Consider the following 26435-nt stretch of genomic DNA (forward strand, 5'->3'; position numbering starts at 1 on the left):
GCTCCCCTGAAATACTGAATTGCTCAAGCTGTTGTTTTTGCAAGGAGGCTCTACCGTGCGTTAATTCATTCTTTGGGACGGAGCGGACTCTGATGGGTGGGTGCTCTATTGTTGTGACGTTAGGTCTCTCGAGCCGATGGAAAAGCGAGGTGCAGTCCACTTACACGAAGGATGTGGTGGACCGCTTCAGACGAGATCCGGAACACTGGCATGGCAGGACAACGGATGATCTTGGTACGGTGTGACCTCATATTGCTTGCCGTCCGTGTGTCTCTCCTGGCTTGTTACCCCTCTGAGGAATGGACACAGAAAAGCTGATAGGGTGAGGGGGAGGGTGAAATTATCTTTTCTCCTTGTCAATGAGAATTCCTCCATTCCCTCCTGAAGCCAATTAAAGGCACCAGTTATTTTCAGCTCCCGATCTTCACCTCCACCCTCTAACCCCACCAATACTTTATTATTTCCTGTCAGTCACCTTATAGAAACATAGAAAACCTACAGCACAATACAGGCCCTTCAGCCCACAAAGCTGTGCTGAACGTGTCCTTAGCTTAGAAATTACCTAGAATTACCCATAGCCCTCTATTATTCTGAGCACCATGAACCTATCCACAAGTCTCTTAAAAGCCCCTATTGTATCCGCCTCCACCACCGTCGCTGGCAGCCTATTCCATGCACTCACCACTCTCTGTGTTTAACAAAAAAACTTACCCCTGGCATCTCCTCTGTACCTATTTCCAAGCACCTTAAAACTCTGCCCTCTCATGCTAGACATTTCAGCCCTGGGGAAAAAGCCTCTGACGATCCACACAATCAATGCCTCTCATCATCTTATACAGTCTATCAGGTCACCTCTCATCCTCCGCCGCTTCAACCTATTCTCCCCAATCCAGGCAACATCCTTGTAAATCTCCTCTGCACCCTTTCTATGGTTTCTACATCCTTCCTATAGTGAGGCGACCAGAAATGAGCACAGTACTCCAAGTGTGGTCTGACCAGGGTCCCATATAGCTGCAACATTACCTCTCGGCTGCTAAGCTCCATCCCACAATTGATGAAGGCCAATACACCGTATGCCTTCTTAACCACAGAGTCAACCTGCCCAGCAGTTTTGAGTGTCTTATGGACTTGGACCCCAAGATGCCTCTGATCCTCCACACTGCCAAGATTCTTACCATTAATACTATATTCTGCCATCATATCTGACCTACCAAAATGAACCACCTCACACTTATCTGGGTTGAACGCCATCTGCCACTTCTCAGCCCAGTTTTGCATCCTATCAATATCCCTCTGTAACCTCTGACAGCCCTCCACACTATCCACAACACCTCCAACCTTTGTGTCATCAGCAAATTTACTAAGCCATCCCTCCACTTCTTCATCCAGGTCATTTATAAAAATCACGAAGAGTGGGGGTCCCAGAACAGATTTCTGAGGCACACCACTGGTGACTGACCTCATGCAGAATATGACCTGTCTATAACAATTTGTTGCCTTCTGTGGGCAAGCCAGTTCTGGATCCACAAAGCAATGTCCCCTTGGATCCCATGCCTCCTTACTTTCTCAATAAGCCTTGCATGGGGTACCTTGTCAAATGCCTTGCTGAAATCCATATACATCTACTGCTCTACCTTCATCAATGTGTTTAGTCACACCCTCAAAAAATTCAATCAGGCTCATAAGGCACAACCTGCTTTTCACAAAGCCATGCTGACTATTCCTAATCATATTATGCCTCACCAAATCATAAATCCTGCCTCTTGGGATCTTCTCCATCAACTTACCAACCACTGAACTAAGACTCACTGGTCTATAATTTCCTGGGCTATCTCTACTCCCTTTCTTGAATAATGGATCCACATCCGCAACCCTCCAATCCTCCGGAATGTCTCCTGTCCCCGTTGATGATGCAAAGATCATCGCCAGAGGCTCAGCAATCTCCTTCCTCTCCTCCCACAGTAGCCTGGGGTACATCTCGTCCAGTCTCGGTGATTATCTAACTTGATGCTTTCCAAAAGCTCCAGCACATCCTCTTTCTTAATATCTACATGCTCAAGCTTTTCAGTCCACTGTAAGTCATCCCTACAATTGCCAAGATCCTTTTCCATAGTGAATACTGAAGCAAAGTACATATTAAGTACCTCTGCTATCTCCTCCGGTTCCATACACACTTTTCCACTGTCTCACTTAATTGATCCTATTCTCTCATGTCTTATCCTCTTGCTCTTTACGTACTTGTAGAATGCCATGGGGTCTTCCTTAATCCTGTCCGCCAAGGCCTTCTCATGGCCCCTTCTGACTCTCCTAATTTCTTTCTTAAGCTCCTTCCTGCTAGCCTTATAATCTTCTAGATCCCTATCATTGCCTAGTTTTCTGAACCTTTCGTAAACTCTTCTTTTCTTCTTGACTAGATTTACAACAGTCTTTGTACACCACGGTTCCTGTACCCTACCATCCTTTCCCTGTCTCATTGGAACATACCTATGCAGTACTCCACACAAATATCCCCTAAACATTTGCCACATTTCTTCCGTACGTTTCCCTGAGAACATCTGTTCCCAATTTATGTTCCAAGGCCCTGCCTGATGGCCTCATATTTCCCCTTACTCCAATTAAACACTTTCCTAACTTGTCTGTTCCTATCCCTCTCCAATGCTATGGTAAAGGAGATAGAATTGTGATCACTATCTCCAAAATGCTCTCCCACTGAGAGATCTGACACCTGACCAGGTTCATTTCCCAATACCAGATCATGTACAGCCTCTCCTCTTGTAGGCTTATCTACATATTGTGTCAAGAAACCTTCCTGAACACACCTAACAAACTCCACCCCATCTAAACCCCTCGCTCTAGGGGGATGCCAATCAATATTTGGGAAATTAAAATCTCCCACAATGACAACCCTGTTATTATTACACCTTTGCAGAACCTGTCTCCCTATCTGCTCCTCGATGTCCCTGTTACTATTGGGTGGTCTATAAAAACACCCAGTAGAGTTATTGACCACTTCCTGTTCCTAATCTCCACCCACAGAGACTCCGTAGACAATCTCTCCATGACATCCTCCTTTTCTGCAGCCGTGACACTATCTCTGATCAACAGTGCCACACCCCCACCTCTTTTGCCTCCCTCCCTGTCCTTTCTGAAACATCTAAAGCCTGGCACTCAAAGTAAGCATTCCTGCCCCTAAGCCATCCAAGTCTCTGTAATGGCCACCACGTCGTATCTCCAAGTACTGATCCATGCTCCAAGCTCATCCACTTTGTTCATAATACTCCTTGCATTTAAATAGACACATCTCAACCCATTGGTCTGAGTGCGTCCCTTCTCTATCACCTGCCTATCCTCCCTCTCACACTGTCTACAAGCTTTCTCTAGTTGTGAACCAACCTCCTCTTCCCCAGTCTCTTCAGTTCAGTTCTCACCCCCCAACAATTCTAATTTAAACTCTCCCCAATATCCTGCGCCAGGATATTGGTCCCCCGGGATTCAAGTGCAACCCGTCCTTTTTGTACAGGTCAATCCTGCCCCAAAGGAGGTCCCAGTGATCCAGAAATCTTAATCCCTGTCCCCTGCTCCAAGCCATCAGCACGCATATATCCTCCACCTCACTCTATTGCTATACTCAGTCACTATGTACAGCCTAGTGTCACTTTATGGACACACAATCAATCTTATGTCTTATATGTTTAAAATTAGTGTGTGTTCTCTCTCTCTGTTTCTTTCTCTTTCTATTTCTTTCTTTCTCTTTCTTTCTCTCTTTCTCTTTCTCTTTTTCTTTCTTTCTCTTTTTGTTTCTCTTTCTTTTTTCTTTCTGTTTCTTTTTCTTTCTCTTTCTTTTTTCTTTCTCTTTCTCGTTTTCTTTCTTTTTCTCTCTCATAAATAGACACATAAATAAATCAACAAAAACAAACAAATAAACAAACTGCTATGCAAAGTGCTAGAGGAACTCAGCAGTAAAGTGAACTGAAAATTAAAAGAGCGAGAAATGTGTTCTGGACACCGTGCACTCTTTGCTCCCTCTAGTGGACACTAGTAGCTAGAGCAGAGGTACAAGGCTGTAGATGAGATGAGATTGGCTTTATCCGTCATACATACAGCGAAATGTGTAATTTGTGTCAAATCAGATCAACAAGGATTAACACACACAAAATGCTGGTGGAACGCAGCAGGCCAGGCAGCATCTATAGGGAGAAGCGCTGTCGACGTTTCGGGCCGAGACCCTTTGTCAGGACTAACTGAAGAGAAAGATAGTAAGAGATTTGAAAGTAGTGGGGGGAGGGGGAAATGCGAAATGATAGGAGAAGACCGGAGGGGATGGGATGAAGCTAAGAGCTGGAAAGGTGATTGGAAAAAGTGATACAGAGCTGGAGGAGGGAAAGGATCATGGGACGGGAGGCCTCGGGAGAAAGAAAGTGGGGGGGGGGGGGGGAGCACCAGAGGGAGATGGAGAACAGGCAAACAACTAAATATGTCAGGGATGGGGTAAGAAGGGGAGGAGGGGCATTAACGGAAGTTACAGAAGTCAAAGACCGTTTTGCTGAACACCTACGCTCGGTCCACCAGAAAAAGCAGGATCTCCCAGTGGCCACACATTTTAATTCCACGTCCCATTCCCATTCTGATATGTCTATCCATGGCCTCCTCTATTGTCAAAATGAATCCAAACTCAGGTTGGAGGAACAACACCTTATATACCGGCTGGGTAGCCTCCGATGGCATGAACATTGACTTCTCTAACTTCCGTTAATGCCTCTCCTCCCCTTCTTACCCCATCCCTGACATATTTAGTTGTTTGCCTGTTCTCCATCTCCCTCTGGTGCTCCCCCCCCCCCTTTCTTTCTCCTGAGGCCTCCCATCCCATGATCCTTTCCCTTCTCCAGCTCTGTATCACTTTCGCCAATCACCTTTCCAGCTCTTAGCTTCATCCCATCCCCTCTGGTCTTCTCCTATCATTTCGCATTTCCCCCTCCCCCCACTACTTTCAAATCTCTTACTATCTTTCCTTTCAGTTAGTCCTGACGAAGGGTCTCAGCCCGAAACGTCGACGGCACTTCTCCCTATAGATGCTGCCTGGCCTGCTGTGTTCCACCAGCATTTTGTGTGTGTTGTTGTTCGAATTTCCAGCAACTGCAGATTTCCTCGTGTTTGCTCACCAAGGATTATGTAGGGGGGCAGCCTGCAAGTGTCATAGCATGCCCACAACTTACTAACCCATACGTCTTTGGAATGTGGGATGAAACCGGAGAACCCAGAGGAAACCCACATGGTCATGGGTGTCCTTGGAGACACCAGCAGGAATTAGACAATAGACAGTAGGTGCAGAAGTAGACCATTCGGCCCTTCGAGCCTGCACCGCCATTTTGAGATCATGGCTGATCAACTACTATCAATACCCGGTTCCTGCCTTGTCCCCATATCCCTTGATTCCCCTATCCATAAGATACCTATCTAGCTCCTTCTTGAAAGCATCCAGAGAATTGGCCTCCACTGCCTTCCGAGGCAGTGCATTCCAGACCCCCACAACTCTCTGGGAGAAGAAGTTTTTCCTTAACTCTGTCCTAAATGACCTACCCCTTATTCTCAAACCATGCCCTCTGTTACTGGACTCTCCCAGCATCTGGAACATATTTCCTGCCTCTATCTTGTCCAATCCCTTAATAATCTTATATGTTGCAATCAGATCCCCTCTCAATCTCCTTAATTCCAGCGTATACAAGCCTAGTCTCTCTAACCTCTCTGCGTAAGACAGTCCAGACATCCCAGGAATTAACCTCGTGAATCTACGCTGCACTTCCTCTACAGCCAGGATGTCCTTCCTTAACCCTGGAGACCAAAACTGTACACAATACTCCAGGTGTGGTCTCACCAGGGCTCTGTACAAATGCAAGAGGATTTCCTTGCTCTTGTACTCAATTCCCTTTGTAATAAAGGCCAACATTCCATTAGCCTTCTTCACTGCCTGCTGCACTTGCTCATTCACCTTCAGTGACTGATGAACAAGGACTCCTAGATCTCTTTGTATTTCTCCCTTACCTAACTCTACACCGTTCAGATAATAATCTGCCTTCCTGTTCTTACTCCCAAAGTGGATAACCTCACACTTATTCACATTAAATGTCATCTGCCAAGTATCTGCCCACTCACCCAGCCTATCCAAGTCACCCTGAATTCTCCTAACATCCTCATCACATGTCACACTGCCACCCAGCTTAGTATCATCAGCAAATTTGCTGATGTTATTTTCAATGCCTTCATCCAAATCGTTGACGTAAATCGTAAACAGCTGTGGTCCCAATACCGAGCCCTGTGGCACCCCACTAGTCACCACCTGCCATTCCGAGAAACACCCATTCACCGCTACCCTTTGCTTTCTATCTGCCAACCAGTTTTCTATCCATGTCAATGTCTTCCCCCCGATGCCCTGAGCTTTGATTTTACCCACCCAATCTCCTATGTGGGACCTTATCAAATGCCTTCCAAAAATCGAGGTACACTACATCCACTGGATCTCCCCTGTCTAACTTCCTGGTTACATCCTCGAAAAACTCCAACAGATTAGTCAAACATGATTTACCCTTGGTAAATCCATGCTGGCTCGGCCCAATCCTATCACTGCTATCTAGATATGCCACTATTTCATCCTTAATAATGGACTCTAGCATCTTCCCCACCACCGATGTCAGGCTGACAGGTCGATAGTTCTCTGTTTTCTCCCTCCCTCCTTTCTTAAAAAGTGGGATAACATTAGCCATTCTCCAATCCTCGGGAACTGATCCTGAATCTAAGGAACATTGGAAAATGATTACCAATGCATCCGTAATTTCCAGAGCCACCTCCTTTAGTACCTTAGGATGCAGACCATCTGGACCTGGGGATTTGTCAGCCTTCAGTCCCATCAGTCTTCTCATCACCGTTTCCTTCCTAATGTCAATCTGTTTCATTTCCTCTGTTACCCTATGTCCTTGGCCCATCCAAACATCTGGGAGATTGCTTGTGTCTTCCTTAGTGAAAACAGATCTAAAGTACTCATTAAATTCTTCTGCCATTTCTCTGTTTCCCATAACAATTTCACCCAATTCATTCTTCAAGGGCCCAACATTGTTCTTAACTATCTTCTTTCTCTTCACATACCTAAAAAAAGCTTTTGCTATCTTCCTTTATATTCCTGGCTAGCTTGCGTTCGTACCTCATTTTTTCTCCCTGTATTGTCTTTTTAGTTAAGTTCTGTTGTTCCTTAAAAACTTCCCAATCATCTGTCCTCCCACTCACCTTAGCTCTGTCATACTTCCTTTTTTTTAATGCTATGCAATCTCTGACTTCCTTTGTCAACCACTGTGGCCCCTTTCCCCCCTTTGAATCCTTCCTTCTCTGGGGGATGAACTGATTTTGCATCTTGTGCATTATTCCCAAGAATACCTGCCATTGCTGTTCCACTGTCTTTTCTGCTAGGCTATCCGTCCAGTCAACTTTGGCCAGCTCCTCCCTCAAGGCTCCATAGTCTCCTTTGTTCAACTGCAACACTGACACCTCCTAGCTGCCCTTATCCTTCTCAAATTGCAGATAAAAACTTATCATATTATGATCACTACCTCCTAATGGCTCCTTTACTGCAAGATTGCTTATCAAATCCTGTTCATTACATAACACTAAATCCAGAATAGTCTTGTCCCTGGTCGGCTCTCGTACAAACTGTTCCAAGAATGCATCCTGTAGGTACTCTACAAACTCCCTATCCTGTGGTCCAGCACCAACCTGATTCTCCCAGTTCACCTGTATGTTGAAATCCCCCATAACTACTGCGACATTACCTTTGCCACATGCCAATGTTAACTCCCTATTCACCTTGCACCCAATATCCATTGAACCCCAATCTGGCTGCTGTAAATCGTTGTGCTAACCACCATGCTGCTTTGCCGCCTGATGGTAAAGCTGGCATGTGCTGCGAACTATAGGAGAGACTCAAAGTCGAGCTGCTTCCGTGGAGGCAGAGGGAGGGTCAAGACCCTATATCTCGAACATTTTACTATTTAATCAGTTCCCCCAATCACAGATCTCCTCTTGATTTTCCTCCCTCCTTAAGGACAGACGTCTGGTCTCCTCTATCATGAGGGGTGGGGTGAGGGGATCAGACAGGGTGAGGGGCCTCCAAGGTGCAGGACTTACAACCTCACCAGGATCTTTTCCACGCCAACTTAAATCCCATGTAGGGGAAAAGAAGAGGAGATTCCAGAGCATCAGATCAGACCCTGTAGGGGAAAAGATCATTTCAGCAAAGATCTGATGGGCCGAATATCCTTCCTTAGAGGTGTAAGCATTCTGCACTGCGTGAAGGGAAGTAAGGAAGAGGCAGCAGGGCGTATCTACAGAAAGTGTCAGGGAGATTGAAAATCTGACTGAGTGGTGCCACAACAACCACTCACTCAATGTCGGCAAAACCAAGGAGCTGATTACTGACTTCAGGAAGAGGAAACCAGAGGTCCACAAGCCAGTCCTCATCAGAGGTGGAGAGGGTCAGCAGCTTTAAATTCCTCGGTGTTATCACTTAAGAGGATGTTCGAGCAATTACGGAGAAAGCACATCAGCGTGTCTACTTCCTTAGGAGTTTGCGGAGATTTGGCATGACATCTAAAACTTTGACAAACTTCTATGGATGTGTGGTGGAGAGTGTATTGACTGGTTGCATCATGGCCTGGTCTGGAAACACCAATGCCTTTGAACGCAAAGTCCTACAAAATGTAGTGGATAGAGCCCAGTCCATCACAGGTAAAGTCCTTCCCACCATTGGGAACATCTACAGGAAGTGTCGTCACAGGGAAGCAGCGTCTATCATCAGGGACCCCCACCGCCCAGGCCACGTTCTCTTTTCACTTCTGTCATCATGAAGAAGGTACAGGAGCCTCAGGACTCACCATCAGGTTCAGGAACCGTCATTACCCCTCAATCATCAGGCTCTTGAACCAGTGGGATTAACTTCACTCAACTTCACTCAGCCCATCACCGAACCTGTGGAGTCAATTTCAATAACTCTTTATCTAATGTTCTCAATATTCATTGTTTATTTATTTCTTGTTATTTCTCTCTTTTTCTTTTGTATTTGCACAGTTTGTTGTCTTTTGCACATCAGTTGATTGTCCGTCCTCATGGGTGCAGTCTTTCATTGATCCTATCGTGTTTCTTGGATTTACCATGAATGCCCATAATTTCAGGGTTGTATAAATACGTAAGGTAGCTTGTATCCACGGATTGTATGTCCATAAAGTGACACAAGGCTGTACCCAAGGTGACTGATGGAAAATCATCAAGTAGTGGTGGAGTTAGTGGGTGGTGGTGTTGGTCAGCCTTGCTGTTTGGGGAAAGTTACTGTTTTTTGAAGGACAAAGTAAATTTATTATCAAGGTATATATATGTCACCATATACAACTCTGAGCTCTGGTGGTCCTGGCATGGATGCTACATAGCCTCGTCCCTGATGGGAGTGGGACAACTAGTCCACGAGCAGGGTGGTGGGATCCTTCACGATGTTACTGACCCTTTTCTGTACATACTATACGTCCTTGATGGAAATGGCTCGCTGGGTAATGAACGGCCTGGACTTATGGGAACCAGACTTCACACAAATTCTGTACTTTTTTCAATCTAGTAATAATAAAAATAAACATTTTTAATGGTATTCAGCAAGGCATAAATCCAATTAGCTGAATTGGGCAGCAACACACAAAGTGCTGGAGAAACTCGGCAGGTCAGGCAGCATCTGTGGAAGGAAATGGACAGTCGAATTCTTCCAGTGCTCTGTCTGACATTCTGGATTTCTGCATCTGCAGTCTCTTGTATCACTTAATTACGAGTAGTGTTATTTATTCAATGCGATGAATGATTACAACAAGTGTGTACAGGGCAGTACAATATAGGTAGCTCTAGAAAATTTCTAACTTGCAAAGCAATTGGCTCATGGGGGAACAACCTCCGAAACAGAACCCTCACGTAACCGGGGGGGCTGGTTGTTAAATTAGGATAAGATGATTTGATGCCGAGCTTGCGCCCTGATATTAGCAAAGTTGTCTGTCGTCTTTTAGGTCACTGGGTTCAGATGAACATCTTTCACCAGAGAGTCAAGAAAGCGTTAGGGGAGCTGGAGAAAAGAGCGGAGAATTCCTAGAGCGATTGAGGATGTAAAGCAGTGAAATAAAATCACTCTCTTGTCTTTAGTTCAAAGTAAATTTATAAGACATTGGAGCAGAATTAGGCTATTTGGCTCATTGAGTCTTCTTCTCCATTCCATCACATCTAAATCATTTCCCCTCTGTCTCCCTTTCTCCCTGTCTGCTCCCTGTAACCTTTGCCCTTACTAATAGAGCACCTATTAACCTCCAGTTTAAATACACCCTATAACTTTGGCATTTGTGGCAATGAATTCCACAGATTCACTACCCTCAGGCTAAATAAATTATTCTTGGTTTCTGTTCTAAAGAGACGTCCTTCTATTCTGAGGCTGTGTCCTCGGCCTAAGACTTTATAATCAAAGGACATTATTGCTACCACACACTACCTTGACATTTAGCATCTTGCAGGCATTTGCAGAAAAATAGAAATACAAAATAAGTTTATGAAAAGCTATACATAGACAAAGACGAGTGGAAAGAATATCGCTGGAGACACAATCAGATTATATATTCTAAAAAATTATTTATTTAGAGATACAGCACGGAATAGGCCTTTCAATTTCACGGTATCAACCTATCAATTTAACCCTAGCCTAATCACAGGACAATTTACAATGACCAATTAACCTACTAACCGGTACATCTTTGGTCTACAGAAGGATCATACAAACTTGCTTACTCAGAATTGAACGCTGACACCCTGAGCTGTAATAGCCATCACTGCCCCAGTATCTAAAAATCAGTGGTTTTGCCTTTAAATGTAAAGCAGCTCAGGGAAGTGTTCCAAAAGCTCACCACGTCTTCTGGCTAAATTTCTTCTCTGTTCCAAGAAGAGGTTTTGAATTTTTAGGAGGAGGCAAACGGGAGGGAGATAGATCATCTGGTTGAGTGGTGGTTGCAATAACTTTGTACTTTACGTCAGTAAGACCGAGGGATTGATTGTGGACTTCAGGAAGGCGAAGCTGAGGGAACACACACACCAGTCCTCATCGAGGGATCAGAAGTATTGAGGGTGAGCAGTTTCAAGTTCCTGGCTGACAACGTCAATGACGGTCTATCAATGCAATTACAAAGGCAGTGGGGCTATATTTCGTGAGGAGCTTGAGATCTGGTCTCTCACCAAGAACACTCGCAAATTTCTACAGATGTACCGTGGAGAGCTTTCTGACTGGTTGCATCACCTTCTAGTATGGGGTGTGGGGGGGTGGGATCAATTCACAGGGTCAGAAAAAGCTGCAGGAAGTTGTAAACTCGCCAGTTCCATCATTGGGCACTAGCCTCTCTAGCAATGAGGACACCCTCAAAAGGCGATGCCGCTAAGAGATACGTCCACCATTAGTGATCCTCCCATCACCCAGTACATGCCCTCTTCTCATTGCTACCGTCGAGGAGGTATGGAACCTGAAAGCACACACTTAATGATTCAGGACCAGCTGTCTCCCCTCCAGCATCAGATTTCTGAATGGACCCATGAACACTATTTTTTCTCCTCTCTTTTTTGCACTATTTATCCAAAGTCTACAGATCCCTCAAAGAGGCCATGCAAGTTGCCAGGGTGGTACGGTGTCTTGGCCTTCATTAGTCATCAGACTGAGTTCAAGAGCCTCGAGATAAAGTTCCAACTCCAGAAAACCCTATTGTTACACCACATTTTAATTTTATTTATATTTTTTAAATTTTATTTCGAGATACAGCGCAGAACAGGCCCTCTGTTCTTTTGAGTTGCCAAGCAACTCACTAATTTGGCCCTAGCCTAACCCTTCCCACTTGGAGTATTCAGAATCAGAATCAGGTTTATTATCACTGACAAATGTCGTGAAATTTGTTGTTTTGCCGCAGCGGGACAATAAAATATACTTTATGTAAAAGTGCATAGAGTATACTGTACTATAAATGATAAAAAATGTACAAAAGTTGAAATAAGTTGTGAAAGAGAGCAAACAAAATAGTGAAGTAGTGTTCGTGGGTTCATTGTTCAGAAGATGTGTCGCAGGTGGTGTGGTGGCATCAGCACTAGACTTCGAGGCGAGTGGTCCCGGGTTCGAATCCCGCCAGCTTCTTGCACGCTTTCCACACGTGCTGGGTTGAGCGTCGAGCTAACAACTTGGCCTCATAAAAAAAAAACACAGGCAAATGCTGAAGAAATGGTGAGGTTGTCGCCCCATGCACCACGAGGCCTGGAGAGGAATTAGTGAACTTTCGAAGGTGTCCTCATGGGGGGAAGGCTTGTACCCGTAGAGTTTTATAGAGCTGCAACATTACCTCGCAGCTTATGAACTCCTTCGCCCAACTAATGAGGGCCAATACACCATACTCCTTACTGACACCTTCATCAGCTTGTGGGGCAACTCTGACGGATCTATGGACATGGAGCTCAAGATCCTCCACGCTGCTGATCATCTCGTCATTAACTCAGTGATACTTTACAGTTCTCTGGGCTGAACTCCACCTGCCATGTCTCAGCCCAGCTCTGCACCCTGTTAACGACCCGCTGTAACCTACGACAACCTTCTACACTATGCTCAACACTACCACCCCTTGTGTCATCTGCGGAATAGGGCAGGAATTGATATGGGCCAAAAGTAGAGAGATGGGCTAGTTCCCCTTGGTCAGCACGGAAGAGTAGGCCCAAAGGGCCTGATTCTGTGCTCTGACTCGATCTGTGCTGCTGTCCGGATCAAACTAAAGTCAAAGTAAATGTATTATCAAAATGTGTATTTGTCACCATATACAGATTCATTTTCTTTCAGGCACTTACAGGAGAATAAAGAAATAAAGTAGAAGTTATGATAAAAAATAACTATACACTGTCAAGGACTCTTCATCTCATGTTCTTTATATTTATTGCTTATTTATTATTATTCCATTTTTTTCCCTTTCTTTTGGTATTTGCACAGTTTGTTGTCTTTTGCACATTGTTTGTCCGTCCTGTTGGGTGCAGTCTTTCATTGATTCTATCGTGTATGTGAATGCCTGTGAGAAAATTAGTCTCAGGGTTGTATTGGGTGACATATATGTACTATTGCAGCGGTGTGCTACACGCAGCGCTGCAATAACGACACGGAGTCGGTGAGCTGCAGTTACAAAAGAGGTTTATTCAAACTTCGCGGCCTCACTTTAAAGCCTTCCTGATTGCGCCCTCCCTGGGCGGGAATGCTGTAGGGGGCGCGTATTCACAGTCCCGTCCCGCGCGCGGGATTTTCCCCTTGCTGGTGAAGCAGGCTTGGCGCCCTCTTTGGGACCGGCCTCAATGCCGCCGCGCGCCACTTTGTGAGCCGGTTCGAATAGGAGCAGGAGTCGACTATCTGGCCTGTCGAGTCTGCTCCGCCATTCAATAAGGTCATGGCTGATCTGACCACGGACTCATCTCCACCTGCCTTTTCTCCACAACCCTTAATTCCCCTACAATGCAAAAATCTATCCAACCTTGTCTTAAATATGTTTACTGAAGTAGCCTCCACTGCTTCATTGGGCAGAGAATTCCACAGATTCACCACCCTTTGGGAAAAACAGTTCCTCCTCATCTCCGTCCTAAATCTGCTCCCCCGAATCTTGAAGCTACGAAGGGTACTAACTGTTCTTGAACCCGGTCATGTGGAAACCGAGGGTTCCTGTACCTCTTGCCCGAGGGCAGCAGTGAGCTGACAGCATGGCCTGGATGGTGGGGGTCCTTGATGATGGAGGCTGCTTTCTTGTTGCAGTGCTCCTTGTAGATGTGCTCAGTGGTGGGGAGGGCTTTGCCTGTCATGGACTGGGCTGCACCCAACACTTCTTCATTCCTGGACACTGGTGTTTCCATACCAAACAGTCAGGATACTCTCCACTGGGCATCTGTAGAAGTTAGTCAAAGTTTTCGATGGCTTGCAATGCTGTGATGGAAATGAGACAGATTCTTTGGGTCTCAGAGGCAAGGGCTCTGGACCACAGTTTTGATAATAAGGATTTTATTTACAAGGGGAGAAAAGCTTGGGAACAACACAAGCGGCTACAATATTCGCACAAATGCGCTTAGAATAGACGAGCATGGGAAAAGTCGGGTTGGCAGTACAATACACGGGAAAACGGTGTGGTGACAGGGTACAGGTTCACATACAAGCAAGGAAAAAGTAACTACGATACCTGCCACCCCTCGACCAGGGGCAGGCACGGCTCTCTGCTACAGGGACAACAATAACCGCTCCCACAACCCTATTCAATGCACGGCTCACCACGTGTCTCCAGCGCCGTTCTGCAGTCTTCAGCCTGGAGTGAAGCAGGGTGGTCCCTCGAGGATGGCAAAAAGAGAGCGAGCCAGGCACATGTAACACCCTTTATAGGTCAGGGGGCTGGAGGGTCCAGCCCAGGTGATTCACCAGGGGGCCAACGGCTTGGTGCTAGATGGGTTAATCCAGTTAAGGTGGCTAATGGTGCATTGATTAGTTGGGAGGGGCGAAATGTTGTGGTGTGACTTCCGACCAGGAGAGGGCACGGTTCTCTGGACGCACATGCTAAATGTACATAAACTTCTGGGAAAGTAGAGACTTGAAGGAATGGTGATCACATTTCAAACATACCTGGAGTCCTACTTCACAGGGCCTGACCAAACTTTATCATCTACTTGAGAGTGTGGATTTAAGCCAGACAGGAAACAAACAGTACCTCTTGGTGATGTAGCACACCCTCAGGACTCTCTACCGAGTTCTGAGCTCCAACCTCTGGAGTGGGACTTGAACCCAGAACCTCCTGACTCGGGCAAAGAGTCCTCCGAGCCACATGTCATTGTGGCGATGGGGGCAAAGCTTGGGTAAGGAAGCACGTTGCCAGATGGATCAATTACGAGAATGCGGGATCACGCGTGTATCGATTGTGCCTGTTACACACGGAAGGCCCCTTCTCTTTATTTGTGGGCTTTTGAGCGTGCATGTCTTCGTCTCGGCGGGCCTGGTTTGTCGCTGCTGCGCTGTAAACACAGGAGACGCTGGAAAGCTGGAGCACCATGCACAAAATGCTGCAGGAACTCAGCAGGTCAGGCGGTGTCGATGGAAGGGAATTAACAGTCGACAGCCCTTCCTGAGGACTGGAAAGGGAGGGGGCTGTAAAAATCTTTTGGGTTAATGGTTTGCTGCTTCACTGTGAAGTCTGTTCGAGGAATGGCTACTCTGAAGGAGTTTAAATCTTCACTTTGATGGGACCCTCTCTCTCTGCTCCCATCTGTGATCTCTGCTACCCTCTGACTCTTGGGCCATGTGCTCACCCAGACCTGCACCTTCCAGCTTGCACTCCTTCCCCTCCCCTCCCCTTCCATTATGGCTTCTTCCCCCTTCCGTTCCAGTCCCGATGAAGGGTCTTGGCCTGAATCGTCGACTCTTTATTCCCCTCCATAGATGCTGCCTGACCTGCTGAGTTCCTCCATCTTTTTGTGTGTGTTGCTCTGTAAAAGTTGCCCAGCTTGTACCTTAGCTGACACGACTCAGTAAAAGCGTTTAATTCTTTGTTGCTTTTGTTCTGCACGTACATAACCGACTTGGCCGATGACAGGGATAGATGCTATTCCTCGGTCACGCTGCCCTCTCTACTGTTTAAAGGTGCCCGGACTGACACGTTGCTGGCCCAGCAGAGGTTGTCAAAGAACCTCCAGCAGTACCTGGACGAGCAGCCAAAGCTAACGAGGAACTGGCCTGAGTTCGTCTCCCGAACCCGCCAGCATGCAGCCACAGCTCAGCCAGGGCAGCCCGAAGCGCCGAAGAAAGTCGCTGCAAAGCCGCCGACAACCGTCCCAAAGGCAAAGCGGCCCGTCGCAAAGCCAGAGGTGGCAGTGGCGACCGGCAGCAGCGTGGAAAGTGAAGTAACTGCTGAGTGCATCGATAAGAAGGATGAGACGTTCTGGGAGTTTTATAACCAGCCTTTGCCTCCGCTGTAAACAGGAGACAGCTGGGATCCATCTGCCCTGGTTAGTAGGCGAAGCCTTTCTCGGAGGGAAGGGGAAAGATTGCAAGCTTACTGAAACTATATAAGACCATAAGGCATAGGAGCAGAATTAGGCCATTCAGCCCATCAAGTCTGCTCCACCATTTGATCCTGGCTGCTTTATTAGCCTTCTCAATGCCATTCTCTGGCCCTCTCTCCATAACCTTTGACACCCTTACTAATCAAGAACCTATTAACCTCCACTTTAAATAAACCCAATGACTTCAGCTCCACGACCGTCTGTGCCAATGAATTCCGCAGGTTCACCACCCTGTCCCTCCTTATCTATGTCCTAAAGAGAAGTTCTGGTATTCTGAGGCTGTGCCCTCTAGTCCTAAACTTTCCCACTATTGGAAATATCCTCTCCACATCCACTCTATTGAGGATGTGTTCAAATAAGGTCCGCCATCATTCTTTGAAACTCCAGCGAGTAGAGGCCCAGACCTATCAAACGCTCCTCATGCGTTAACCCTTTCATTCCTGGGATAATTCTTGTGAACCTCTGGCTAAAGAAATTCCTCCTCATCGCTGTCTAAAGGGATGACCTTGTATATTCTGTGGCTGTGCTCGACTGTTTGTGGTGGGAGGATTATACGATTGGTTTTTTTTTAAGATGGGAATTAAGGCTGGTGAGACCCACTGTGATCCATCTGTGAGCTCGTGCAGTTTGAGCAGGTTTGGCTCAGAGTTGATGAGATGGAGCCTGAGCTTCAGACAATGTTGAAGTTGAAGCTAAAATAGAGGTTGCAATTATTCACGTAAGAGCTGTAGTACCAGTTGGTCAAGCATGTGAGGAGAATGTGTGAAGGAGAGAGGTAAGGGGAGAGAGGGTGAGGGAGGCAGGGAGGGAGGGAAGGAGGGGGAAGTAAGGGGAGAGGAAGAGAGAAAGAGGGAGTGGTGTTGATGAGTTTTGATGATTGTGTAAGATGTGGCTCTATTTTTCTATCACGTGGTTTGATTACGCTTCCAAAGATCTGCATGGGGTCTACCACAGACACAACTTCATGATGGAGAGTCATTATGGCCAGACTGGGCTTGGTCTACACGAATGCTTCGAATTGTGTCACCATTTCCAACCATAGCAGCAATCTGATAGATCAAACTGTGTCAGTGTTTGAAATCAACAATCACAAACATAATAATTCTAAACAAAATGGTCAGGTTAATCCAACATCCCTCGTTGAACTCTGAACGTGTTGGCACGTCCATTAGTAATATCTTGCCTAAGTGAATCTCAGATGGTGACGAGAGGGCGTACAGGAGCGAGGTATATCAGCTAGTTGAGTGGTGTTGCAGCAAGAACCTCGCACTCAAGGTCAACAAGACCAAAGAGCTGAACGAGAACTTCAGAACAGGCAAGATGAGGATCACTAACCAATCCTCACAGACGGATCAGAAGGGGAGAGAGTGAGCTGTTTCAAGTTCCTGGCTGTCAATATCTCTGATGATCTGACCTGGTCCCAATCCCAATTCAGCTATAAAGGCAAGATGGTGGCTATATTTCATCAGGGGTTTGATGAGATATGGTTTGTCAACTAAAACACTCAAAAACCTTCTACACATGTACTGTGGAGAGCATTTGGACTGGCTGCATCAACATCTGGTATGGGGAGGTACTGCACAGGATCGAAGTCAGCTACAGAGAGTTGTAAAATTAGTCAGCTCCATCATGGGTACCAGCCTCTGTAGTATCCAAGACATCATCAAGGAGCAGTGCCTTGGAAAAGCAGCGTCCATCATCAAGGTCCTCCAAAACCCTGTTCTCGTTGTTACCATCAGGAAGGAGGTACAGAAGCCTGAAGGCACACACTCAGCAATTCAGTGACAGTGTCTTCCCCTCTGCCATCCGATTTCTGAATGGACATTGAACCCATGAACACTAACTCACCACTTTTTAAAAAAAAATTGTTTTTGATTGACTTAATTTAATTATTTAAGATAATTAAACAATTATCTTACTGACTTACTGTAAGTCAGTTCCTTTTCTATATTTATCATGTATTGCATTGTACTCCTGCCGCAAAGTTAACGAATTTCACGTCATATGCCAGTGTTATTAAACCTGATTCTGAAATGTTGCTTTTGTGAGTCTCATCATCAAATAAGTGGCTGCTCTACTGCAGGAGGCATCACACCCCCAGGTGCCTTCATTTGTGGGGCATTTCATTGAAACCTATTGAATGCTGAAAGGTCAGGATAGGGCGACTGTGGAGAGGATGATTCCTATATTGGGGGAGTCTAGGACCCGAAGGCACAGCGTCAGAATAGAGGATGTCAAAGGTTATGGGGGAGAAGGTGGGAGAATCGGATTGAGAGGGGTAATAAATCAGTCATGATGGAATGGTGGAGCATTCGGAATAGTGGCTACAGGAAGACTTCACTAAGTAACTGAATAGATCTTGATTACAGGGTAAAATAATTATTAACAGTAAATCTTATTTTCCATTGCAACAATGGGTGCACATGTCCTCCAACTTCGGGGGTTCATTTCAGGGCTAACATCCCTGACCGGCCAAACAAAACTGTTACAGGAACAGCAAAGGATCCTTCTATATCTGAGTGCAACGGTATTCCTGAGTCTCCACCTGGGGCTTGCATGACTGACAGCAGTGGAAACGGAGAGGAAGCTACTGACACGATGAAGGAAGCCCTGAACAACGCCAGAGATGGAGGACCTTCACTGCTGCCCTAAACGCAGTAGGTAAGGAAAGGGTACACACTATAACACAATTAATGAAGTTCCTGAAACTTCACTGCTGCATTCCACGGCTCTACTTCGAGGCTTTGTCTGTGGTTCCCTGTTAGCACATTAGCACAATCCACATCCTATTTACTAGTCCTCACTACTTTTTCCTCTACAACACGACCAAACACCTCTTGGTTCTGTAAACTATTACTTGGGTACATCCTTCCCCACATACGTGCTCTTAACTTTCCGTGGGGGGACAGAGAGGGAGGAGGGTGTACAATGGGTAAGATTGTGCACAGACATTTCATTTGCAGCTCCATTCACGCTGGCCTCGCTGGAGTTCAGAAGAATGAGATGGGATCTCATTGAAACCGATCGAATACTTAAAAGGCCTGGGTAGAGTGGACTTGGTGAGGATGTTTCCATTAATGGCGGGGGGGGGGGGGGTGCCCAAGACCAGAGTGCATAGCCTCAGAATGGAAGGATGTCCCTTTAGATGAGGAGGAATTTCTTTAGCCGGGGGGTGGCAAACCTCTGGAATTCATTGCCGCAGGTGGCCAGGGAGGCCAAGTCATTGGGTATAGGTATTTAAAGCAGAGATTGATAGGTGCCTGATTAGTAAGGGCGTCAAAGGTTAAGGGGAGTGATAGTAAATCAGCCACAATCAAGTGGTGGAGCAGCAACTCTTGGCTGAATTGCCTAATTCTGCTCCTGTGTCCTATGATCTGGTTAGCTGGGCAGGAAAGTGTCAAATGGAATTGTCATGTTTCTTATCTCCAGAAACTAATCAGAAGAAAAGCACAAGAGGCGGGATAACATGTCTACTTAGTTTTTCTTTAGTGAGGCGCTCACATATGAGTTGGTGGCATAATGACGTATGCCATTAACGTACAGTACTTCTACATATAACCTATAATGAATTATGTAAACAAACAAAGAATGCTTAATCAATCATAAAAAAAACATAGAAACATAGATATCTACAGCACATGACAGGCCCTTCGGCCCACAATGTTGTGCTGACCATGTATCCTAATCTAGAAACTGCCTAGAATTTCCCTACATCTGATATCCTCCTTGTACCTACTTCCAAGCACCTTAAAACTATGCCCCCTTGTGTTAGTCATTTCAGCCCTGGGAAAAAGCCTCTGGCTATCCACATGATCAATGCCTCTCATCATCTTACACACCTCTATCAGATCACCTCTCATCCTCCTTCGCTTCAAGGTGAAAAGGCCAAGTTCAGCTTACAGAGAGGAGGTGTAGCAGCTAACGGACTGGTGCAGAGCCAACAACCTGTCTCTGAATGTGAACAAAACGAAAGAGATGGTTGTTGACTTCAGGAGGGCACGGAGCGACCACTCCCTGCTGAACATCGACGGCTCCTCGGTAGAGATCGTTAAGAGCACCAAATTTCTTGGTGTTCACCTGGCGGAGAATCTCACCTGGTCCCTCAACACCAGCTCCATAGCAAAGAAAGACCAGCAGTGTCTCTACTTTCTGCGAAGGCTGAGGAAAGTCCATGTCCCACCCCCCATCCTCATCACATTCTACAGGGGTTGTATTGAGAGCATCCTGAGCAGCTGCATTACTGCCTGGTTCGGAAATTGCACCATCTCGGATCGCAAGACCCTGCAGCGGATAGTGAGGTCAGCTGAGAAGATCATCGGGGTCTCTCTTCCCGCCATTACGGACATTTACTCTACATGCTGCATCTGCAAAGCAAACAGCATTATGAAGGACCCCACGCACCCCTCATACAAACTCTTCTCCCTCCTGCCGTCTGGGAAAAGGCACTGAAGCATTCAAGCCCTCACGACCAGACTATGTAACAGTTTCTTCCCCCAAAGCTATCAGACTCCTCAATACCCAGAGCCTGGACTGACACCTTACTGCCCTACTGTCCTGTTTATTATTTATTGTAATGCCTGCACTGTTTTGTGCACTTTATGCAGTCCTGGGTAGGTCTGTAGTCTACTGTAGTTCTTTTTTCTGTGTTTTTATTTACGTAGTTCAGTCTAGTTTTTGTACTGTGTCATGTAACATCATGGTCCTGAAAAAACATTGTCTCATTTTTACTATGTACTGTACCAGCAGTTATGTTCGAAATGATAATAAAAGTGACTTCATTCATCCTATTCTCATAAGGCATGCTGCCCAATCCAGGCAACATGCTTGTAAATACCTCTGCAATCAAACAATATATTTACAATATTTCTCAATATTACTGAAATATTAAATACACTATAAGAATTCAGTCCAGTGGATTGAGAGGGAGGTTGGACAAAGCCATGGAATCGACAGTAACTTGGAGTAGATGCAGAGTTGCCCCTCCCCAAATATCGACAATTCCCTTCCTCGCTCAGATGCTGCTCAAACTGCTAAGTTGCTCCGGTCGATTGAGTGTTGTCAGTGTCTGGGAGGATGGCGACTGTGTGGGGAAACAGAGTACCCTGGAACGTAGGTCTACAGGTCAACAAGACTGACAGCAAAAGACGAACCCATGGTTGGCTCCGTTACTGCATCAGACATAATTTAGCATCGATGAAGCAGAGAATGGAAAAGGAACAGGTGTTCAGCACTGTCTGCCTGTTTGACCGGTTCCTTCTCTTCTTGCTACTACCATCCGGTGGGAGGTGCAGGAGTCTTGGGTAACGCAGTGCCAAAAAAGGTTTAAACTGTGCACAAAAGATTGTCACCCTCCACCTCATTGGCATGTTTAGTTTCACAGTCTTACACAATCACATTTCCTTTTCTGGTTTCTGATGCGGACGGTGTTGACAACATGGAGTTTGTGAAGACTTGTCTGCAAATTTTAGAACTGGCTTAATTATACTGTTTTTATTGAAGAAATTATTCAGTGCGCACATGTTGTCACTGGGCAAAACAATTGCACAGCACAAGATTTTTAAAAAAAAAAATTTTTAAATTAGTTTTTCAAAACATTTTACAAAATTAAAAACCCCAAATCCCAATGAGGAGCATTAATACAGTGCAAGATTAAGCATACAATAACAATAGGCTACAAAGGAAGAGAATTTAACAAAAAAGCACCTAAATTAAAGACAAGTGAGCTTAGTGTCCTTCCCAAGCCCCACAACACATGAAAAAAACAACAACTCCAGACCAACCACCACACAGTATAAAGAGTATAAGTCCGGACAGTCAAACTCCCAGACTGTGAATACACTTAGCAACAGAGGATGATAATGCCTACTACCAGAAAAAAAAGGGAGCTGAAAGCAAGGGACCGAAAAGAAGAGAAAAAAAAAAGAAAAAAAAACCCTAGTCAAGAGGAAGGTTATGAAAGTACTCGATAAAAGGTCCCCAGACCTTATGGAACTTTAGATCCGAATTAAGAACTGAATAATGAATTTTTTCGAGGTCCAAGCAGGCCATAATGTCGTTAAGCCATTGCGCATGAGTGGGCGGGGCAACATCTCTCCATCTAAGGAGGATCAAGCGTCTCGCCAGGAGAGAGGCAAAGGATAGTATTCGGCATTTGGTCGGACCCAGACATAAATCTGTCTCGCCCCAAAAACCGAACAGAGCAATTAAGGGGTTAGGTTCTAGATGCTGATTCAGAATACCCGATAATGTAGTGAAGACATCTTTCCAGAATTTCTCCAAGCTAGGACAGAACCAGTACATATGGATGAGAAAGGCGGACTAATGCCAGGGTAGAATCGAGATAGTTTAGATTTAGACATATGGGCTCTATGAACAATCTTAAACTGTAAGAGGCAATGGCGAGCACAAAGGGAGGTTGAGTTAACCGATTTGAGAACTGAGTCCCAGCTCTCCTCGGATAAGGAGATATTTTAATCCTGCTCCCAGGCCATTTTAATTTTATCCACAGGGGCCCGTCGTAAGGCTGCTAGTTTATCTCGGATAATTGAAATTAAACCTTTACCTAGTGGATTAATGGAAAGAAATAGGTCCATAGCATTTTTCACAGGCATTTCAGGAAAGTTAGGAATTAAAGGAGCAGTAAAGTGTCAGATTTGGAGATATCTGAAAAAGTGAGCATTAGGCAGGTTGAACTTAACGGAGAGCTGCTGAAAAGAAGCGAAGCGATTATCAATGAAGAGATCTTCAAAATGTCTAATGCCCTTCCTGTACCAAACATGGAATGCTGAATTGTACGTAGTAGGTAAAAAAAAAAGATTATGTGCGACAGGGCTAGAAATGGAAAACCCCTGGAAACCATAGCATTTCCTGAACTGAGCCCATATACGCAAAGTGTGTCTAACCAGAGGATTAGCTATTGATCTGGGCAGACTGCTAGGGAGTGCAGAGCCAAGAAGTGCAGATATAGATAATTCTTTAGTGGAGCTCAACTCCATTGCCACCCAGTTAGGGCACTCGGGTTGACCGTGGAAGAAAGATCAGAAGGCAGCACAACGTATATTAGCTGCCCAGTAATATAAGCGAAAGTTAGGTAAAGCCATGCCACCCTCTTTTTTAGATTTTTGGAGGTGGATTTTATTAATTCTAGAGCGCTTATTCTGCCACAGATATGACAAAATAATAGAGTCTAAGGAATCAAAAAAAGATTTAGGAATAAAAATTGGGATAGATTGAAATAAGTATAAAAATTTGGGGAGAACATACATTTTAACAACATTAATACGACCTACCAAGGACATAGATAGAGGTGACCATTGTACCAGACTCTGTTTTATAGCATATGAAAGATTGACAAAGTTTTCACGAAAGAGATCTTTAAACTTCCTTGTGACTGTAATTCCAAGATAAGTAAATTGATTATGGACTACTTTAAAAGGGAGATTACAAAATATTAGTTCTTGTGCTTCTTTATTAATTGGGAAAAGTTCACTCTTATGTAAGTTGAGTTTATAGCCAGAGATCTGGCTAAACTGGTCAAGAAGTGAAAACATTAGAGGTAAGGATGTAGACGGATTTGAGAGAAAGAGTAATAAGTCATCAGCATAGAGAGAAACTTTATGCTCAACACCCCCTCTCCAAATCCCAGTCAATTCAGGACAATTTCGAAATGCTATCGCCAGAGGTTCTATAGCCAAATCAAAGAGAAAGGGACTTAAGGGGCATCCCTGATGGGTGCCACGTTCAAGATTAAATACTTGGGATTTCTGAAAATTAGTTAGAACAGAAGCAGTAGGACACAGGTACAGCAATTGGATCCAAGAGATGAAACTTTGGCCGAGGTCAAATTTTTCTAAGACTGCAAAAAGGTAGTTCCACTCTATACGGTCAAATGCTTTCTCCGCATCAAGGGAGATAACACATTCAGGAGTCCCAGTTGGAACTGAGTATAAAATATTAAATAGACGCCGAATGTTAAAAAAAAGGGAGACGGTTTTTAATAAAGCCTGTTTGGTCATCAGAGATAATGGAGGGAATAACGGTTTCTAATCTATGAGCCAACACTTTAGCTAAGATCTTTACATCAACATTGAGCAGAGAGATCGGCCTGTACGAGGAACACTCTGTTGGGTCTTTGCCCTTTTTTAAAAGAAGAATAATAGATGCCTCATTGAAAGAGGGTGGCAATTTGCCATAATTAAACGAGTCAGATAATACTGAAAGTAACTGAGGAGAAAGAAGTGAAGAGAATGATTTATAAAATTCCACAGGGAACCCATCAGGTCCAGGAGATTTCCCTGAGGACAGTGCAGAAATTGCAAAAGATATTTCTTCTGGTGATATAGGCGCATTGAGTTTGGCTTTGAAATCAGATGAAAGTGAGGGGATATTCAGATTCTGTAAAAATTGATCCACAGAGATATTGTCATTCAGAGATTCAGAGGAATAAAGCCGAGAATAAAAATTTTTAAATGCGTCATTAATTTCTAAATGATCCGATGTAAAGTCTCCGTTCTCCTTCCGGATCTTTGTAATATGTTGTTTGGCTTTGGAACGCCTCAGCTGATTGGCTAGGAATTTACCAGACTTATCCCCATGAATGTAAAAGCGGCTAGCACAAGATTTTTACGTACACTGGTCATTACATTGTTCCTGAACTGCCTTCATTTGCCTTAGCACTGAACAGGCTTTGCAGCTGTGGACTCATTCTCAGGGACTCTGCAGTTCATGTTCCTTGTGTTTTTGAAAAGCTATTTGAGCAAAGGGTTTTGTCCCGAAATGTCAGTCCTGCCAAAGGGTTTCGACCAAAAATGTTGACTGTACTTTTTTCCACAGATGCTGCCTGGCCTGCTGAGTTCCTCCAGCTTTCTGTGTGTATTGGTCGGATTTCCAGCATCTGCAGAATTTCTCTTGTCTGTTATTTGAGTGATTTGTCCTCTTTTGCACCTTGGAGCTGTGGTCATATTTGCTGAGTGTGGTTTATCGTGAATTCTATTGTGTTTTTGTTTTGTGAGTGCTGCGTGACGATGAATCTCAAAGTTGTACATTGTATTCAACCTTTGATAATACATTTAAACTTTTAACTTTCAATTATTGTGTACAATGTCCGGTGTATGTTACTAAAAAAGGCTTCTTTGGTTTGTTACGAGTAGGAATGTTTCTTTGTCTGTTAAATGTTTCTCTCGCCGTTGTTTCGCTTTAGAATGGCTGATATGGTAATTGTATTCATTTGTTAATCAATGGGGAATGTTATTTTGTTTTGTGAGGCTGGGAACTTCGGGGAGGGGTTGCGCGGGCTTGGGGGTGAAGGGAGTCGGCAGGAGAGACGGACGAGGGTGGACGGGCGCTGGACGGCTCGTAGGACCACTGCGACGGGCGCTGGTAAGACCACCGGGTTGGTCCCAGGGGTGATGACGTGGCTGTTGGATGATTCGTTGATTGAGCTCCTACGATGTGCACTACACTGACTGAACTTTGATAAGTTGGCGCCTTTTGTTTTTTTCTTTCCTTGTATATATATATTGTATTGCCTAATACTTCTTTAGTTAATGGTAGTAAATTCTATAAAGTGTATGTCATATCGGTATTTGGTGTGAAGTTGATACGGTGAGTGGCGCGAGGCATAAACTCGATTCTCACAGCACCTGCGTGTACGGGAGGTGGGTTGGTGTGTGGCTGGATCTCCTTTTCCCCTAGACATATACCAGCCTGTTGGGTAAGTGTTACAATTGTAACATATAAAAACCCGCAGATGCTGGAAACCTGAGATAAAATTGCTAGAAACAGCAGGCCGCACGGCGCTTTGTGGAGGCAGAAGCAAGGTTCTGCTGGAACAACAGGTTTGGGCGCATCTTGACCAAGACTTACAGTTCTTTATGATATTCTCTATGATATGTTAACGGTTGACCCTGCTGCGGGATCTCAGAGCCGCCACGGTCGCTGACTTGTGTTGTACTTAAGGAGCCATGGTTGCCATCACTACCACATACACGTGTCCCACTTGCAATAGAGCTTGTGGGTCCAGGATAGCACTGTATAGTCATCAAAGATCTCACTGTTAAAGGAGCGAACGTCGTCATCGGATTTCGATGGACAACCGAAGAAGAAGACTCATGGAGCAGACGGAGCTCCGGCTACAAACTACACTTCCCAGCAGCACCCTGACAAGCTACAACTCCCAGAGAACAGTGCGACGGGCTGAGGGGCGGAGCTTAGGGTAGAGCGGCTCCAAGTTCGCCGTGAGGGGCGGGGTTTTGACGGCGTGGGCGGACATTGACGAGCGTGTG

At 45.2% G+C, this 26435-nt stretch overlaps 1 protein-coding gene and 1 long non-coding RNA gene across 6 annotated transcripts in view; one reads left to right on the top strand and one right to left on the bottom strand.

Moving 5' to 3' along the window:
• Positions 1-18155, top strand: part of LOC140718973 (uncharacterized) — a 33344-nt gene extending 15189 nt beyond the window's left edge. The window contains exons 6-8 of one of the 5 annotated variants that reach the window (XM_073033282.1): positions 124-234; positions 15731-16095; positions 17085-17158. In XM_073033282.1, the coding sequence (XP_072889383.1) occupies positions 124-234; positions 15731-16065 (446 nt within the window). In that variant the 3' untranslated portion in view covers positions 16066-16095; positions 17085-17158. Of the gene's footprint in view, positions 1-123; positions 235-10079; positions 11338-15730; positions 16918-17084 lie in introns of those variants that run through there. The other 4 variants (XM_073033284.1, XM_073033281.1, XM_073033285.1 and 1 more) reach the window with 4 other exon arrangements.
• Positions 1-26319, bottom strand: LOC140718977 (uncharacterized). Its single transcript, XR_012096842.1, has 3 exons — positions 26205-26319; positions 8916-9009; positions 1-292 (listed from the first exon to the last, which is right to left on the bottom strand). It is a non-coding gene; the product is annotated as an uncharacterized lncRNA (long non-coding RNA).
• Between the last annotated feature and the right edge of the window lie 116 nt (positions 26320-26435).

This window comes from Hemitrygon akajei, chromosome 31, assembly GCF_048418815.1.
Source record: "Hemitrygon akajei chromosome 31, sHemAka1.3, whole genome shotgun sequence".
Classification (NCBI taxonomy): domain Eukaryota; kingdom Metazoa; phylum Chordata; class Chondrichthyes; order Myliobatiformes; family Dasyatidae; genus Hemitrygon; species Hemitrygon akajei.